The sequence below is a fragment of the Hirundo rustica genome, chromosome 8, assembly GCF_015227805.2.
Source record: "Hirundo rustica isolate bHirRus1 chromosome 8, bHirRus1.pri.v3, whole genome shotgun sequence".
NCBI lineage: Eukaryota > Metazoa > Chordata > Aves > Passeriformes > Hirundinidae > Hirundo > Hirundo rustica.
The window spans coordinates 8,971,373-8,990,928 of NC_053457.1; the positions used below are offsets into that span (position 1 = coordinate 8,971,373).

The 19,556-nt window shown below is 42.9% G+C and overlaps 2 protein-coding genes across 4 annotated transcripts in view; one reads left to right on the top strand and one right to left on the bottom strand.

Annotated features, from left to right (window-relative positions):
- WAPL (WAPL cohesin release factor) overlaps window positions 1–19,556 on the bottom strand; it is a 126,817-nt gene that overhangs the window by 53,934 nt on the left and 53,327 nt on the right. For 2 of the 3 annotated variants that reach the window (XM_040070607.2, XM_040070609.1), the window contains one exon: window positions 4,376–4,899. In XM_040070607.2, the coding sequence (XP_039926541.1) occupies window positions 4,376–4,877 (502 nt within the window). In that variant the 5' untranslated portion in view covers window positions 4,878–4,899. Of the gene's footprint in view, window positions 1–4,375; window positions 4,900–8,045; window positions 8,293–19,556 lie in introns of those variants that run through there. The other variant, XM_040070606.2, reaches the window with a different exon arrangement.
- Window positions 8,092–9,060, top strand: LOC120755791 (atherin-like). Its single transcript, XM_040071257.1, has one exon. The coding sequence runs from the start codon at window positions 8,092–8,094 to the stop codon at window positions 9,058–9,060; it is 969 nt and encodes a 322-aa protein (XP_039927191.1).

Sequence of the window (19,556 nt, forward strand, 5' to 3'; positions counted from 1 at the left end):
ATGCTCTCTTATAGCACCAGGAGCAAAACTACTGCCAGAACAAAACCTGTTTAAATACCAGTACATAGTAACAAATGACAAGATGAGGAATAGCTGTTTTCATTATTGCTCTAAATGTTAAGGGAAAAAAAAAAAAATTTTTCTTTTAATCTTAAAGAGCCTCCTCAAAGGTCACTGCCAACACAATAACCACAAAATCTGTACTTAACATTACAACACAGCAGAAAGGGACACAATTCCTATGCCGTTCTGTAGTCTGCAAAGATATTTTAAGTCATTCTATTTCTCCACAGCAAGCAAAACACATTTTCAATAAATAAATTCATAGGCTCTAAATCAAACCAGACTTAATCCATGCCCAATTACAATATTCTCCATTAATGAATGATTAAATATGTATTTTTTTCACTCAGAATTAATGCATAATAGGAGTATTCTTTCATAGTCCACAAACCAGAACATGAAGTATGGAGAGATGAGAAACATTTCTCCGCCCCAATGCCTTCTCTGATGGAGGATCAACCCCTTGCACCAGATCCTCCAAAGGCCTGAGTTACAGAGCTCAGCACACTGCTCAAAAGCAAAAGGCAGCAGATCATCACAGCATCCAGAGTCAAAATACAAACTGACACTACAAAGTCAGAAGTATTTCCATAAACTGAGAGGCCAGAGCAGGCAAACGAGCTGTCCAAAGTGAAACATACTGATACATTCATACATTTATGAAATGCCATACCAACTCCTAAAATTCAAACTTTGACATTAACTTTCATCTGAAAAATTGTACTACGTTAATTCAACCTACAAGCTAACAAATATTCTGAAAGAGCAAACTTACAAAATTTGCTCTTCAAGGCCACGTTTTTATACCAAAGCGTGTGTGCAGATGAATACAGGGTGAAATACTATTTGGGTTTATGCCTTAAAGAACAAGTTCAACAGTTAAAAAAAAAAAATCTCACCAGACTGCTTCAAAAATCCAAACACTGCTCAGAAGGTTTTCACCTTAACCCACTGTAAGATTCTCTCATAAAAGCCTCATTTTCTAAGTAGCTGCATTTTTGCTCTATATGAATTACCAGTGTGATATTTTTCTACTATTTTTCTACTTTCTAGCTACCAAGTTCTCCCCACCTTCACAAAGACAACCTAACAGTAAGTATTAATACTGAACAGTCTTTTACTGTTTCAAATTTACCTAAACCCCTATCTGCAAATCACCTGCTACATACAGGATTACTCATAGACACTCTTCAGACAGTATTAAGTCTTGATCAAGCAACATTAGGGTAAGATTATGAGAAGCTTTCCACATTAAGAGCTTCTCAAAGCCTTTAAAATGAGATTGTTACAAGCACTAGCTGAAGGCTATTAAAAAAAAAAAAAAAAGACCAGCAAGTTCTACCAATTTAAATAAAAGATACAGATCCTCAACTGTGTTACATGGCTGCACAACTACTGAAACAAACGCCAAGTTAAGCGATTTTTAATATCAAACATTAGCTAAAATTAACTGACATTGCATCACCTTCACTTCAATGCCCAAAAAAATGGCCACCGAGGCAGGATAATACAATTGGAGCAGAATTAACTGTACCTCTCAATTTGTGCATAGCCACAGTAAGTCACAATTTTCAACTCAGCCTAATTCTTAGCATTATCTTCACCTAGGCTAAGAATTCAGATACAACGATGGCTCATGCTCTCCAGTGCCCTTAGACCTTTATTCATGCAGTGTCCAGGCAGTATGAGGACAAGGACTAGCAAACTGCACTTTAAAACAAATTAACAAGCACTTTCTTCAACATCAGTACCAGCACTGCCTAGTTTCCCACACCCAGGGATATGGTGCTGAATGGGGTTAAGGCTGAGCTCCCACTGCAGTCCTCCTTACACTGGGAATATTAATGCTCCCGGCCTGCTCCCCCTCCCAGCACCCACCCCCTTCTTTCCTAATGAGGAATACTCAAGCTTGCTGTCTCAAGGATTTATAAGCCCTTTGGACAAAACTGGTTGAACCTGGTGGAGTTCAAGAGTCACCAGGAAGGGGAAAATGAATATGGGGAGGGCAAGGACATGTAAGCAGTAGAGGTACATACACTTACACTCCTCCCAAGTCCCTCCTTCCTCCAGAACCCTACCCCAAATCAATCAAATTAACCCTCTGTAGTTTTAAAAGAGCCTCCCCATTAAACTTTACTCCACAGTCACTACAACAAAGAAGCCTTTGAAGTACTTACATTTACACTGGCTGACTATACACCACTATCTCTAATTGCTCAGTGTGCTGAGCAACGTCCTCAGAGACAACTTTTATTTATTTTGGATCAGTTTACACACAAGCATAACAGCAGCTTAAACCACCCGAGTTCTATTTACACTAACTGACAAAAAGAAACACTATCACCATGACTGCAGTCTTTAAATAAGGGTAAGGGAACCGAAGACCCTCCTAGGATGCTCTGCAAAGACTCATTCTCTGCTGAATTTCATTTCTGAAGAAAGATATGAAAAGGGTTTTTATCTTCATTTGACTGGGTGTCAACAGGATGTAATAGACTCTGAATGAACAGACCCATCAGATCAAGATACACCTTGTCCTTGACTACTCCTGGCTGAACTGCAGTCAGTAACAAACAACTCAGAGAATCTTGCAGAACAGAACACAGAGCTCCTTCAGTAAACTGCTGTTAAAGCAACTTCCCCCCCTGCATTCAGACCAGTCACACTCAAAAGCTGGATGGACTTATCCACCAGGATTCATCAGCTCCCCGCTGTTCAGAGCTATATATTTTGTGAAATACACACTATCGTCTAGCCAGGAGTTCTAGAATTTAAGTAAGTATCGAATCAGCGAGTTTTAGTGTGCTAAATATTGTATTTTATTATCTTCCACAGGACTGCAATCAGGAAGCACCAATGAAACTGCTGAAGTCTCTTTCTCTTGGCCTTTTGCACAGTAGAAATGTTCAGAGCTCTATCACATTTTCTTCCCACAGCTCCCTCACCTTCTTTTCCAACCTGAAAAATACCGTTCTGATGAAAGTTGTCTACAAGGAAACCACTTCACTGTAAAACCTGTTCTACTACAATCTCTCAATCTCTCTTAACAACCAAGGAAACTCATTACTATTTCTTTCCCTTAAAATAAGGGAACTGGGGAACAGACTTAATCCATTTCTTATGAAAACTATATTCAAACTTTAAAATCCCATTAATTTTATCTCCAGTCTGAAGATGAATCAGTTATAGACAGCTGCTGAAAAATCATATGAAAGCAAGAAATATTTTAGCAGCAAAAACAAAGAGCAAGATCAAAAGACAGCTACACATCCTACCAACGTGTCTGTCAAACTACAGCTCAAATCAGCATTTCCTGGGTTTTCTTGAATTAGATCCCTAACATATATATTAAAAATAACTAAACTGTGACTATCTTCTGCTGTTTGGTGTCTTCTTGTTTACTGCATTAACAACCAAACAAGTCCACTTAAATTTCTAATCCCTGGGTTAATAACTATATTTGAGAAATGAAAGTTATTTAAGTTCTTCTTATTAAAATTGATTTTGATAACCCAGAGTAAGTCAGTAGGTGCCATCTTCATCTACGTTCATCTAATGTGATCTTCTACCCAATTACAGAAGCTGTGCTTTAATCAGCCCATTACACAAAAGCCTCTCATGAGATATAACAACACCTGATCTTGTCCAAGAATGACTTGAAGAAAATTACAGTGATGTTCAGGTCCATGAGAACTCCCCTCTGAAAAGTATCAAGCTATCTTACACACACTCCAGAGCCCAAAAACACCTCCAAAAGGAAGTATTATGACAAAATGCAGTTTTACAGGTCAGAAGCTTTTTATGTACACATTGATACAGTTGTGCTAATTACAAACAGAAAACGTTTGTGCAGCTGAAGTTCAGAAAACTACTTTTTCCACCCAAATAATGAAGCAAAGCATGGCCTAAGCTGTATCTGCACCTACAGGGCCGTAAACACATACCCACACTAAATTCTACTACCACTAATACAAATTTAAAAACCACAAATGCACTCAGCAATCGTAGAAAAGGAACATTATTATCCCATTTGATGGAAGAACTGGACTAAGTGGACTAACACACTGCACTGAAGCTAAAGCACTGTACCTCGACCTGTGGACACACGGATCACAGCCCTCAGAGCAGAGTGTAAAATGCAGAATTTTAGTTTAGTTCTTTAGTTACAGTGTCCTCTACAATTGTTGACAATTAAGAATTGCCCCACAGTTTTATCAGAACCCCTAACCATCCCTTAAAAACACTAAGTTGAAACGGAGATTAGCAAAAATCAGAGGAAAACAGAAGTACACAGACAGTTGAGCAAACACACCTGCAGTTACGAGTTTAGCACTGCTGCCCTTGCATTCTCCATCTTCCACGCTTTTGCCTGCGCTCTTTTCTTTCAAGAGAGGGACAGTATTGTCAAAAGGTATGCACTTGCTAGAGGCAACATTTTCTCCACTGTCTGGCTGATTAATTCTGCTGTTTGCTTCAAGTAGAGGAGTGAAGTCCTCAGACTGAGCAGCTTCACCAGGTTCCAGCTGAGAGGAGCTTTTAGCCTGTGACAAATTCTTTGAAGACACAGGAAGAGATTCTTCATCACTGTCAAATCCAAATGGATCTTCTGTTACCTCATCTTCAACTTTGGGTTTTTTAGGAACATCAGAAACATCTGGTTTGACACTGGGCCTCTTCTGTCCTAATTTGGCCATGAAGGTGGTTTCTCCCCATTTGGTACTAAGGGTGGTCCGTTTGTTGGAAAACACTTCATCAAACTTGGAACTGCCATTTCCCCCTTTCCGGCTGTAGGTCTTTCCAAATCGGGATGTCATTTTGGCTCCTGTTTCATATTCTCTGTTGTGAAAGAAAGAAGGAACATCAATTCACCCACCTCCTATTAAAGTGATTGTTACTTCCACCCTTCATTGGGCCTACGAGCACCATGTGTGTACACTGCACACAAGCAACAGATCCATCATCTGCTTCTTCCTAGACTCACTCATTCACATGTGATTGTCATTATGGCAAAAAGTTCGGCACTAAGCATCCACTAAAATAAATCGAAATTCAGTCGCTTGCACATTTATAAACCAATGGCACGATGAATTCTTAAGAAAAATCTCTAAGAATGATATTGCTTTGCTCTAATTTAATATTTTCAAGTATAGAAGGCACTATCATAAAATATCATGAAACAACTCTGCAGTATTTTCACCACATCTGAACACGCAGCTCCCTCCTGGAGTCCAACAGCATAGCATAAAAAAACCACTTGCCAGTTAAATACAAAAACTTCCAGAATATTTCACATTGCTGTAGATGTATTTTAAGTACAAATTAATCACAACGATGGCAACTCCATCCCATATTCTTCTCTCACAGTCAGACTCACTTAGCAAGTGTTTCACTCGGTAACATGATGTGGTTTTTGCCATCCACATCGGTCCTGGCGCACAGCAATCCCCCACAGGTAAATCTGGAACAGAGACACTGCTCAACCCACTCCCAAGAACATGGAGGACACCTTAAGCAGGCCAGTGTGAACCATTACTGTTCACTGGCTCCTACAATCACAACCACTTCACGGCTTGCTCAGAAGAACAGAAGTGTAAAATCAGCAGATTAAACAGGAACACATTGAAGAGCTGCTTGCATGTGTTCTTTTTCTGCTTTTGTTTAACTCAAGAAGGAAGACGGACCAGCTGGGAGATTTTTACCCAAAAACAAATACTCCAACTACTGGACAAATGACGACAAACCCCAAACCCTCCTATCTATTTTGTGAACCACTATTTCTCTCTTTTTGGCCCAAATATGGATAGGAAATTGCAATTCTTTATAGTCAGCCTGAATCTAATCAAGTCCATCTTTGTCTCTGAAACTCCTCTCCATACTGGAAAAAAGTTTGTTTAAAAAGACAATTATTTAAGCTACAGAATCAAAGAAACCTAGCTTTTGAAGTGTTAACTAAGTTCATATAAAGTATATGAAAACTGGCAGTTAAAATAATTTTTACTGAACTAATCATGATCTATTTGCTCAGTACAACTGTTTTATTATTATTCCCAAATACGTGATATACTGTCACTCCTGTTTTAGTTTGCATCTCAACACTCATAGTTTCTCCACCTGAAGTGTCAGTCTTGCTTCTGCCAAAATTTCCAGAATTTCCAGCCTGCTTTCCAGAAATGTCCCTCTATCCCTTCATTCTAGCAAGATGGTCTCACCGATAATAGTCTGCCTCAATTAGACCAGGCCAACCTTCACCTATCACAGGAATGGAGCAATTCAAGGGGAGAAAATCCATGGAGAAAAATCGAAGTGAATTAAAAAGATCAAATTTGAACTTCAGAAGTTTACCAGGTAGGGGTGATGCAATGCAGAAGAGCTACAGGAACACCCAGTTTGGGAAAGGCTCTTCTCCCCAGCAGTCCAGCCAAAGGAAGGTGAAGGCAGGCGCTTATCTGCTGAGCAGAACTCTGCTGCAAAAGGCCACTCTGCAGAGGGCTCCTGGCTGCTCCTAGGACACAGCGCTCTCTAACCCCATCTCCTCTTTTCCCCACACACATCACTGCCAAACTTCTTTTCTTCCTCCCCTGTAGGTAGCTCCAATTTTCTATTTTCTGTCTGCACGTACTTTAGACAGCAAACGGCAAACTAAATTTAAATTACCAGTTTTTTTTTTTGGTGATGCTTGCAAATATTTTTAACAGCAACCGAATTATTTTAGACAAGAAAGGCCGGGGTTTTGAGCTATAGAAACTAAAGCAAAATAGTTATTAATATCTCAGTTTCTAACAACTTACAGGAAAGAAAAAATTACTTCACTCACCACTAGCACATTTTCCTCCCCTAAACCCTCAAGACTCAAATAAGTACTTCTTATAATAAGCATAATAATAAGTTCTCAAATAAGCATTTTTGACACTACATTTCCAGCCTATGCAAAAATAATGACAGATTTAAATGATGGCTTGTGGGTTGCCGTTCCAAAGAGAAAATTCCTGTAGTCAAGAGGATTTGATTTTCAGAAAGTAGAACCACATTTTCCTATTTATAAATTTTAAATTAATTTCATCTCATAAGAAGTTTCAAATCAAAATACCAAAACTTAAATTAATACTCAATACGATGTCCATAGGTTAAGAGACGAGTATTAGGAAAATACAAATGTGCTATTCTGTAAACTCATATCTTGGACTGAAATTAAATTTGAGAACATAAAGAGGTGCCTCCTTCCACGAGAGCATCATCACAACAGAATTTTTACTCTTTACTTACAATTTTCTCTTGATTTTTCACTCAGAGGGAAATCGAACACTTGGTCAATTCCACTCTGTTCCCACTCCCTGCCTCCCTCTCCTGCATTGTGCCGCACCATTTGGAGCAGTGCAAGCAACGTAAATACACGGAAAAGCCGAAACACAGTTCTCCCGCATTCCCCAGCCTAACTCGGAGGACCAGCTGGAGACAAAAAACCCGGTATTTCCCCGGGAAGCCCATCAGCCACCCCTACTCATCGCTCCTCTCTACACCGCTCCTCTTACATAATCAAAGGAAAGAAAAATAGGTTAAATGCACGGAGGCAGAAGGAACTGATGAAATCCCACGGTGACAGTTTCTTTTTTCCTCCCTCCCCCCCGCTGCGACGGGGGGGTGCGAGCGGAACCGGGTCACCCCACCGCTCCTTGATGTCATTTCCCTTCCCGCCCGGCCGCCTCCCCCGCCCCACCGCACCACCGGCCCACATTACACAAGTGCCCGGGGCAGCCGCGGCCCGGCCGGGCGGAGCCGCGCCCCCCCCCCCCCCGCCCCGGCCCGCGCTTCACCCCCGAGCGAACTCCCGCCCCACAACTTCGCGCCGGGCCGGGGCCGGCGGCCCCACACGGCCCCGCCGAGCGGGACAGCGCCGGGGGCCGCGGCGGCCGCTCCTGCCCGCGGGGTGCGGGACCCGCTCCGCGGCCCGCGCGGCCCCCGCCGCCCCCTTACCCGGCACCCACCTCGGCGTCAGCGGTGGCGGCGGGCCGCCGGGCGCGGGCCCGGCCGATGTGGCTCCGGCCGCGGGTTCGGGCCGCCGAAGCGCCGCCTGCGAAAGGCGCTCAGGCCTGCGGAACGCCTTCGCCCCTCCGGCAGCGGGACCCTCTCGGGGTTGTCGCGGGCGTCAGGGCCCCCGGCGCCGCCTCCTCCGGCGCCGCTTCCTCCGCGCCGGGATTATCGCCGCGCTCGGGACGGGCCCCGGGACCATCTCTCCGCCATTTGCCCCCGCTCCTTCCTGCCGTCACCGCGCGCGCCCCGCCCACCGCCGCCGCGGCCAATCGCCGCGCGCCTCGCTCGGCCGCCCGCGCCGCCTCCGCGCCTGCGCCAGTCCGCGCGGTGCCCGGCGGGAGTCGTAGTTCGCGGCGCGGCGCGGGCCTCGCCGGGCCCGCGCACGGCCCCCGGAGCCGGCGGGCGGGTCCCCGCGGCGGGGCGGCCCGAGCCGGGACGGAACGGGGGAACCCCGCCCGGCGACAGCCACCGCCTCCCCGCGGCCGCCTCCGCGCGGGCTCCGCGGGGAGGCTCCGAAGGCGGGGCCAGCCGCGGGCAGCCCCCACCGGCCCCACCCCGATGGCTCTCGGGCCCAGGTGGGTCCCGGCGCACGTCGAGGGCTCTGGGAGCAGCCCGGGCAGCCCGGCCCGTCGGCAGCTGCGGAAGGTCGGAACCTTCCCCGTGAGTTCGGGAAGGCAGCAGGCGCTGAAGCGACCCCGCGTGCACTCCATTAAAAGTTTGCGGTGCCTCGTCCAGGGCACGCGAGCCCCTTGCGCTCTGGGCCGCCTTGACTGTACTCACAGTACTCACAGTGGGTGCGCAGCGCCCGGCCTTCACATCCGCTCCACGGAGGAAACATGCTCTGCGGAGAGCGCCCGCGGAACCAGCGCCGTGCGGGCTCTGAAATTGTGGCTTTCACATGCTCCCACTTCCACAAGCTGTTACATCCACCCACACGCGTTAGATTTATGCACACCTTTGAGGCTTTAATTAATCATACACACTGCGCAGAGAGAAAAAACGCTCCACGAGGATTGTGTCATGCAGCAAATACATACGAGCATCAAACAGTCACCAAATCCAACATACCATATTCCGTGGGCAGCATTTCATAAAATCTTTGTGGGATAGAAAACTAAGCACGAATGACCAGAAAAAGCATTAAAAAACACAACATCACACAGATGTAGCTTGGTCATTTTTCAGAGGAGTGAGGAACTCAGAAAAGACAAGTTAAATTCTACAACCTTGGAGTCCAGAGTGGTTTCACAACACATGCTCAGACTCAAACCATCGTTTGAGGCTTTACAGTACAAGTCCCAAATGCAGAACTAATTAAAAGGCTGATTTCAACACGCAGAAGAGATTAGAGTTGTCTCAACACCTCAGGTTTTTTTCTTCATTTTATATTTACTTTGCCCAATGCAAAATCACTGCCTCACAATAAGATGCAAGTCTGTGGTTTTGTTTTGTGATCCTTTGAGTAAATCTGGTCTTTGCCTCATCCCTACTGATGTGTTGGAGCTTTCAGACATTACTTCTGAAGCACAAACATGCTGTGAATGTGCTCTCTAAAGCCAGTATACAACTGGTGCTGTTGGAGAAAGTAGAGGTAAAACCAATGGGGCTGTGCAATGAGAAGTACAAGCTCCATTTGGAACATGGTTGAGGTTTGTGTTGCGTTTCAGACAAAGATTATGACCTCATCTGTATCTCACCACCTGGCTGCGTTACTGAAGAGCCACTGAAAAACAGGCTACTGACTTTAAAATTCGTAATCTGACTACAAAAAGTGAGATTGTTCTCCTGAGAGTATTCTTGATCAGAGCTATTAAATAGGTCATTTAAACTCTAAGAGTAAAATGGATAGCTAAACCTGTTTGAGTTTGCATAGTCTTATTTGGTGACTGATCTGTTAGACAAAGAAGAAAACACCCCTGTGAGAGCTTGAAACACTGAGGCTCTGAGAAGGTCTGTACAACCAAAAAGTTTGTCCTGAGAACCAGGAAAAGTGAAGAAAATGACCAGAGTAAGGAAGTAGCACCAAGAAACTATTAGGAAATAGTTTCTATTTTGATATGAAGTTAGAAGAGTTGAAATTAAGTTAGGTCTGTTTCCAACATAAAGCCTGGACTACCTAAGTCACTTATACAGTAATGTAGAGAATTTTGCAGTCTAATGATAGTAATTGGATGTCATTTGAAAGCTCTTACACACCTTATACCCCTGGGCTAGCTTCATATTTCTAGCCATATTTCCAGTCTTTGTAGAAACCCCACACACAGTAATCCAAGCCACTGCAGATTCGTGGTCATGAGGGAATTTCCCATGACTAACAGAGGATAAATTAAACTCATTTATGTGCTGCCTATCCTATCCTGGGTACCAGCAGAAGTCTGTAAGCGAAGCCTTTTACTAGATGATGATGGAAAAACAAACCTCGATGTGTTCAAGAACAGCAGAGATGTGCCAGTTTTACTGCCCCAACATACTTCAGATACCTTGAAAATTTGACACCCTGTATCTTAATAAGCTTGGCAGTTAACACGTTAAGCTTTGCTGTTTCGATTTGCATTTGGCTCACCTCAAATATGCAAGTACCATGGCAAAGCAAATAAAAGCCAAGTCCCATCTGTGTTTGGCAGTAGGTATGTTTCATCCTCAGAGGGTGGAATTTAACAGGCATTTCATGTTTTTGTGAAATTATATTACTGATCGTTGCCATCTCCCTTCACACACACACACACAAAAAAAAAAAAAAAAAAAAAAAAAAAAAAAAAAAAAAAATCCCAAGAACAAAACACCGACCACACAAATCCTTTCACAAAAAAAGCAGGCCATGAGACACTCCAGTCTGGCATTTGTCTTCATCAGATCAGCAGTGTGACATAAGCAGTCATCTTCAAACTGTAGTTTTCTACCTTAAAAATTTTTGGGGAAAGTCAATCTTACAGCTTCCCTTTACTGCTCTCCCCCCAACCCCCCAGAGAGAAACCATCATCCTTGCTTTTTATAAAAAAGTCAGAAAGCCCTGAAACACAGCCCTGAAAAACAGCTCAAATATATCAAAGCTGGATATAAAATAGATAAAAGCATAGTGGCAGAAGGAACACATGAGAGGGACAGAACAGTTATTTGGATACACCAAATATATGTATATTAATACAGCCGGGACGCCTCTCAGTTCTCTTTTTGAGATTCTGTGCCAGGACCTGTGCAGGGCAAACCATACAGAACTTTCCAAATGAGCTGCCTAGTACAGAGCCTTTCAAAAACATTTAAACATTTCAACTGTTTCAGTTTCTTCCAAAAGAAAAGGGATGCAATGCAGTAGGAAAACAGAAGGTTTCCCATGCAGCAGATACTCTTGGGGCAGATGAAGTGAGTCACATATTTCCAGAAACTGTCAGGAAGGTTTCTCAGTACTGCCTCGTGGACAAAACATAGCATTTGACAGCAACAGAAACATAACTGAGGCTACAGGTTTCAAAGGGACCATAGCGATAGGTATCCTTTATATCAAGTACAGAATTAGCACCATAATACACCTTTGCTCCAGTCCTTTTCGCACAAAAAGGGAATAAGCTTATAACCCATTGCCCTGACTCCCTGTGAAACACTACCCAAGAAGCAAACATAGCTCACAGGAAAGCTCTCCCCATTGCTCCTCGCGCCTAAACTGCTCTCCTCACAACTGTGAAAGCCTCCCAGTCCACTTCTCCTCTGCCTCTTCCCCGTTCTTCTGCATCTCAGCCTAGTCACTGTTTGTCTTCCAAGTTCTCAACTTCCTGCAGTGCTTCCTTCCTTGCCTCTTGTCCAGGTGGGAAGGGATGGGGGTGAAGAGGATGTCCTGCTGCACTCACAGCTGCTGCAGTGCTCTCATGCCCCAGTTAGCACCATGTACAACGCCAAACATTTTGGTGCTTTTTGCTTTTTCTTTGCCAAAAGTCACCGCGCTCCTGTTGCCGTCCTTCAAATGTCACGGGCGCACACGGGTGAGAGCACACGGGCCCTTGCCATTTCGATTCACTGGGGCGAGAATTTCCCCCTTGCTATTTACACAGCAAGGTGAGGGGAGCGTAAAGAGACACATGAAGTAAGTAATTACCATATTTTAGTCAACTTCTCCTAAAATAGCGACTTCGATTTTAGTATTGCCATTAAGATGCTGGAGGAAGGGCAGCAGCACCAGCCCCAGCAGCAGCACAGGACTGGGCAGGGTTGTACTGAGAGCTGCAACGGCTGCACAGGGCAGATGTGGTGGGCTGACCCAGGCTGGATGCCAGGTGTCCACCAAAGCCGCTCTGTCACTGCTCTTCTCAGCTAGGCAGGGGAGAGAAAATATAACAAAAGGCTCATGGGTCAAGAAAAAGGCAGGAAAAGATCACTCACCAATTACTGTCACAAGCAGAATTTGACTTGGGAAGATTGGTTAAATTTATTACCAAGCAAGTCAGAGTAGGATAATGAGAAATAAAACTAAAATCTTGAAACACCCTCCCCACATCCTCTCTCTACCCAGGCTTAACTTTGCTCCCAGTTGTCTCTATCTCCTTCCCCCTCTCACATATTCCTCTCTCCAGCTGCAGTTTGGCAGTTTTCTTCTTCCCTTTCTCATATCTGACCACCATCACTGTTGGACTTGGCCTTGGCCAGTGGTGGGTCCATCTTGGAGCCAACTGGCATTTGCTGTGTCAGACACAAGGGAAGCTTCTGGCAGCTTCTCACAGAAGCCACTCCTGCCATCAAAACCTTGCCATGCAAATCATAAAGTAGAAAGTACTGAGGCAGGGAAAGAGGGGAAATCTGCAACCCACAGTTATAGCAAAGTATTATTTCTGTCAAGAATAAGGCTTTTCTTAGTGAGGTATTTCCCATGGATAATGTACTGCTAATTTCTGACACTGAACCCTGAGAAGAAGGACTGAAAGGCACTCAATCTTTACACAGCTTTGGATCATGATTTTCAGTAGCTGCCTCCTCATATGTGGAAGCCAAGCCAAGGTATCAGGTTTAGTAACCAAAAGGTTAAAACAAACACTGCTGGGCAGACCAAAGGAATGCTTACAAATACAAGTGCAGCAAATGGCCCATTCTCCATGATTTAAAAAATAAAAGTTCCCTGGATCATGGCATTACTGAATCAGGCCCAGACAGCAGAAAAAGTTGTGCTACTCCACCTTCTCCCTGGCCTGCACACCTATCTGTTGCAATCATATGAGAGGCAGCATCGTCCCTGCGATGTCAGAGCCTCTGGAAATTCTCGTTTTACTCGATGAACCAACAGTAGTCATTCACCTACGGCTAAATTCTCACTGGTTTTCTGTGCAGCTTTTTTCCCTAGGTGATCAGCCTGTAACTCTACTGGAAAAACCTGTGGTGAAACACTAGTGGAAAAGCACAAAGTAGCTTTCACCTTGTTAAAATCATCAAGGTCAGAACTTTATTCTGCTATGCAGTATATTCCCATCCAGCTCTGCTGAGAAAATAATCACCTGTGCTGTTTCCTACTCAAGATTTTACAATGTGCCCACATGTTTCAGGAGAAGAAAAAGAAAAAAAAAAAAAAAACACACCACACCAAAAACAACAAAACCACTACTACAAAACAAAGGCATTTGCAGTGAGGATGCAGCCTCACTGTAAAATCCACAAGGAAAGTCTAGGTTCCTCCATCCTTTGAACAAAGCAAGTTCCCATTGTTGTATAAGGAATAAAAGGGTGCTGTCTCTCTCAAATACCTGAGATCTCTCACAGACCTGTAGGATGACCAGACTGAATACCAGCCTTTCCTTCTTCCTGATTTTTTTTTTTTTTTTTACTCCTTTTAAGATCACTCTGCTTCACATTATTGTTGAATTTCTGTTTGTCTTTATAGCAACAGCCCTTAAGGAAAGCTACCAAATTTGTCAACATAGTGCATTTTGAGGAAAGGAAAACATGGGAACCCATCAAGAAATTGTTTCTTATAACATGCTCTATGGTGCAACTGTCATTGTCCTAGTCTATTCCTCCTCCAGCCATAGGGGAGCAGCCAGTTCTATTGCTTTTTTTGTTACTTTGCTTCCTTCATCTTTTAAAAAGGGCAGGTGTGTGACCAACGCTTTAACTTCCTTTATCCTCTTAGTTCTGATTATTGGGTTTGCATGTGGCTGTCACATGCAATGCTGTAACATTACCTTGAGTTTTAATTTATAAAAGTTTTGTTTTCACCTTTGTATTTCCCAAGTACTTGCTTCTACTTTTTAGAAAGAGACCAGTAACTAGCCACTTCTATAGTAGTTGCAAACTATTAAAGCCCAGCAATATCAGGTTCAACAAATTTGTTGGCACACTGGCACCAGGATGTGTGGCCATTGAGGATTGTGAGCCATGCTACAAAGGACAGCAACATCAACTGCAGTTGGAGAAAAAAATCCACAGAGCATTAAAACTCATGTAACTAATGAAGTCTGGATGGACGTATCCCTGAACATTGTGACAAATTAATGTACTGGCTAGCAAATTAAGTTCATAAAATGAAAACTGAAAAAAAAAATTGAATGAAGATTTCCTCACAGGAATGTAGGAGGCAACAAAATGTCAGTTAAGTGACTTCATTAGTTTCCTGCCAGAATACAGCCCTGAACAAATTACTTTCACCTTTATTCAGACTACAATGCAGCACCATAAAGAAAGCTGCATTGTCTGTTGCACAAGACCCCGGTATGGTCAGGGCTTTACACTGTGCCAGCTTTGCAAACCTGTTCACACTTAAAGGTTCCCTGCCTGTGATGCAACCAAGTCCCATGAAATGAGCAAAGATCACACCACAGTGTGAAACAGAGGGACTGGTAACGAGTGGTGGCAGAGTACACTCAGAAAAGTAGTTAATGATAACAAAAGGCTGAAAACATCTGTGCATTGCCTGGTTCTTTAGACAAGTCACGGAAATGACTCATTACTGGATCAGCCACATGTCAACAGGGCAACAGAGCAGGCAGTGCATTTACTGTCCAAAACCACATTATTATTCTAATAATACACTGGCCTGCAGGCAGCCTCCTTATGCTAGACTTCTCTGCTGGATCTGTGACCTTGAAATCCTGAGATAAATGTTTATTGTGCAGTACAGTCTTTTTTTTTTTTTTTTTTTTGATAAACATTTGGAAGAAATTGGAGGAATTATTGATGCAAGAGTTTAGGCTCAAACTAAGATGCTTTGACCAAATCAAAATGTCCCCCCAGTGGTTTTTGTTAAGAATAAGCCATGGCTTGGGGAAAACAAAACAAATTTCCCCTTTTATCTTTTAGTGATGATACCAAGTGGCTTGAACAGCATGCCAGCATCTACTTGGTGCTTTTTTGTGCCTTTCAGATGGTGGATACTTGAGCATACTTCAAAGCTCATCTCAATCAAAATACCTTTGCCGATCAGCTGTCAAGCAAACACACAGCAGACAAGAACTACTATTCATTCAAAAGGAAAAATATCATTCCATGCTCTACTTCAGCTCAATTCCAAGCAGTCCTCATCAGCACAGTGTGGCATCTTCTAATGTAAAGAAATTTTGCTCCTTAAATGCTTTCTCAGTCTTGCAGAGAGCTGTTTTGTGGCTGACAGTCCTTCCTGTCCCAATCAGTTCCCAGACTCTAATTTTTAACACAGATCCCAAAAAAGGGAGGAAACAAAAAAGTATTCAGGTCTTTTGGGCTTAATTTTCCGTTTTCTACCCGCCACTAAATGCAAGATTGGGCAAGGATTGAGTAATCATACAGGCACTGCTAAGTGGTCTCATCTTTGTATAAAATAGTCACTTTGGTCATTGTCAGCTTTGACCAGATTCACTCATGCTGCAGAGGGAAAAAAAAAAATCAGGATCTTCCTCAAATCACTGAATTATCCATCAACAGTTATCAGTAGCTAAGGCAGGAAAAACCGGTTGAAAGAACACTGATCACAGTTCTTCATTTTTATTGTATGTATATCATTATGTACAAATATTGAATGTTCTTCAATGAAATAAAGGTTCAGTTAAGCAGATGTTTTAAAGCAGTAATAGCTCTCTGCCGGACTCCAGTGACACCTACTGGTAAACAAAGTTCCTAAACATTTACTGAAAATGCAGCAGCATAGTTTATGCAGCTGCCCTTAGGATCACTAATAATTTTTTTGGCAGCTCAGGCTATGAACCGTGCTACAGTACTGCATTTTTATCACACTGAAGGTATTATCTAGCCATACGTTTTGCTACTGGCAGCTGTAGATTAGGATAGGCCAGTGGATTTTTGGCTTGCTGGAGTACACTGGGACCTATTTCCAATTTTACTGTTAGTGATTTCATTAACATAACTATAGTCAATAAGTAAATAATTTAATGTATCTCCATTTGCTTTCAGGTGCATTCCTTTTAGCACAGATTTCAAAAATGAAGATCTCATGAGTAGAAAAACTGACTGAGCTCATGGCTTTGCTTCTGACACCTCCTTGGTGTTTGTAGTGCTGATCTGGTTTGTCACATCTGTGTTACTCTGGCAGGTCGTACAGATATTCCGGAATGTCATTTCAGCCAGCACTCATAAGAGAATAAATACCAAGGAACTCCCTAAGTGACAGCTGTAGGACGAGAATTCCAATAAAACCTCACATGATGCAAGGCTTTACCCACAGAAAAGGGGTGCAATATGCACGATGTACACACAGACGCCTCATTTGCCCATTGGGACAAGCAGGAGCAACACAGCAAGGAAAAGCAGTACTACAGCTCTGGGCACCAGACTCGCCTCCCTTCCAACATTGGGATCCATTGTGTGAACTAGTTCAGTGCATGGACGTGAATATTTCTGTTTGAGACAAGCTGTGACTGAGGGATTCCTTCTGTGAAGGACAAGGAAAGAACACGTGCAAGGTTTTCAAACCACGGTCTTGCCAAGCAACTGGCCATAAACATCACTGATGGAGCTCTAGCCATCCCCATTGCATGAGGAAAATTTGCCCTTCCTATCTCTGGCAGGCTTAGATTTGTCTTAGTTTCATCTCTAACACTGAGGTCCTTACAGATATGGCTGAACAAAGCTGTGAAGTTTTTGCCTCTTTGTCCTGAATATCCTTCCTTTGAAGAACTGAAGCTTCCTGTCCAAAAGTCTATTTTGGTTAAGTCTGACAGTTTCCAGTGCAAACTGTCCCAGGAAAACAAAATTGCTCTGTTATGGAGTGGTGAGGCCACCTGGCAAAGAACACCCACCCCCACAAATCAGCACAACTCTCAAAGTATTAACCCAGGCATCTCAGAACAAAAAATGCACCGACTTATATTTTTTTTAGTACCGAAGCTTAAGTTGAAAATTCGCCTCTGACAGAACACATCAGCCAGATTTGCACAGGCAGGAATATTGTTATAGATTACTGGAAAGCAGACAGACAGGAGCAAGGCACTTTGGTTTTATGGTAGAATACTTGCCAATTAAATCCTGTTCCCAGTACTCAATAACAAAACTTCTAAGATGGACTATAAGACAGCAGTTTCTAGAGCAATTATAGAAACATTTTTAGAAGTCAGGCACAATAGTTCAATATTGAATTTACAAACACATCCATAATAATGGCTCTACAAACCTGTAAGCATAATTAGAATAGGAAGATATTAGAGAAATTGCACTATATTGCAACTTCAAGATCTGCTCAAAGAATTTTTTTTTTTTTTTTAAACATGATGCATTAAACTTTATCAGAGCAGAACTATGCATGATCCCATGGGAATCAGATGCCCAGATGTTACTACCTGGCACTCTGCATTTGGCCCCGGGTTAACCATAACTTCTGTGAAGTGCACAAACTGATTGGAAGCTATCGTGGTGATGAGCAAATGCATATAAAGGGATACATAAAGAACCATCCCATAAAAATCAGACTTTGTACCTTGACTAAACAGATTCACATAATTATTATACCAAAATAGAAGCTTCTCATAAATCAGATGTTAATTTCTCCACAGGTAGAGCAAAAATATTTAAATTGAAGAAAATCCATCCAGTCCTTTGTCAAAGATAAGTGGAAAGCTTTCCTTGGCAAATGAGGGAAGCCAAGTAACCTGTTTCCAAGTTTCTCTTCAAACCCAGTAGTTTAAATTTCTCATTATTAAAAAAAGACAAGCTCAAAGCTATCTTTTATGTGAACAGATGCTGTGCTGTCTTCCTGAAGCTGCAGGCTTAGAGGCAGATTTTTCATGCAGCTGCAGAATGAAGTCAACAAGCCCACTCTGTTCCAGGGTTGCTATTCAGAACCTTTTGGGCAGCAATGAAAGAAGATCACATCAATTTCATGCTGCTTTTGCTGCTCTACAAAGATATGAGCAGCAGAGACACGAATCATGCCTAGATTGCAGGAGGAAAAATGTGTCAAGCTCCCCAGGAAAACAAGATATGGAAGATTTAACCAAGTCTAACTTTTACAAACACCTCTTTTACTTCAGGGTACTTTTGGTGGCATGGCACTGTTTCTGTAGCAGCCCCTACTCTGGCTGAGTTACAGAGCCAGAGTTAACACTGAGCTCCATGTGCAATTAAGAACCATGAGAGCCCCTGGATCCCAACTGGAAGAGATTTGACAGACATTGGCCTCTGTCCCCATCAGCAGCATTTCCCCTGTGGCCCATGTAGGTTCTCAGCATTGTGCTCTGCATCTGACATTACTCCTGAACTACAATCCACACTTGCTCTGTAATATTAATTTAATTGTAATAACAGGAGAAATTCCAGCTGCAGGTACAGAAAAACCTTTGCAGGCAGGGAAACAAGACACCCAGAGAGACCGTGCAATTCCCATTCTTGAAGGTTTCCAAACCTACCTGGATAAAGCCCTGAACAATCTGGTCTGACCTCAGAGCTGACCCTACTTTGAGTGGGAGGCTAGATGAGAGACCTCCTGAGGCCCCTTCTCAGCAGGAATATTTTATAATTCTATGATATACTCCATATGCTAGTAAGTGCCAAGTGATTATATGGTTTTTCAAACTGACATTATGTACACACACACTAATACCTATACATTAAAATACTTCAACTTCAGCTCTCTAATATTAAAGAGCCTAAACTAAAGCCCACAGAATACCTTATTACTGTAGGTTAGGATGGCTGCAGTGCATGGTTAGAAAATACAAGTTTTAGCACTCACTGAGTTGTTCAGATCAATAGTATAACTGTGCATGGCTAGACATTGTTTTTGCAGTATTCCAAGGAAGAGGATAGAGGGAATTAGTAGCAATTTGGAGATGCATGGATTGCCTTTGTTTTGTCACTAGTTAATAGCAAGCCCCAGCATTTAGGGGTTAAGAATACTGGAAGCAAAGCTTCATAAAAAGCAGTTTACTGAATAGATATCAATGACCATAGTAAGAGTTAACTATGCTGAAATATGGACTTATAAAATTAGGTAAAAGTAGAGCCACAACAGAGCTAGAAGGAAAAATACTGCAATAGAGTCTGTCAAAACCCAGTTACTGAGCTTT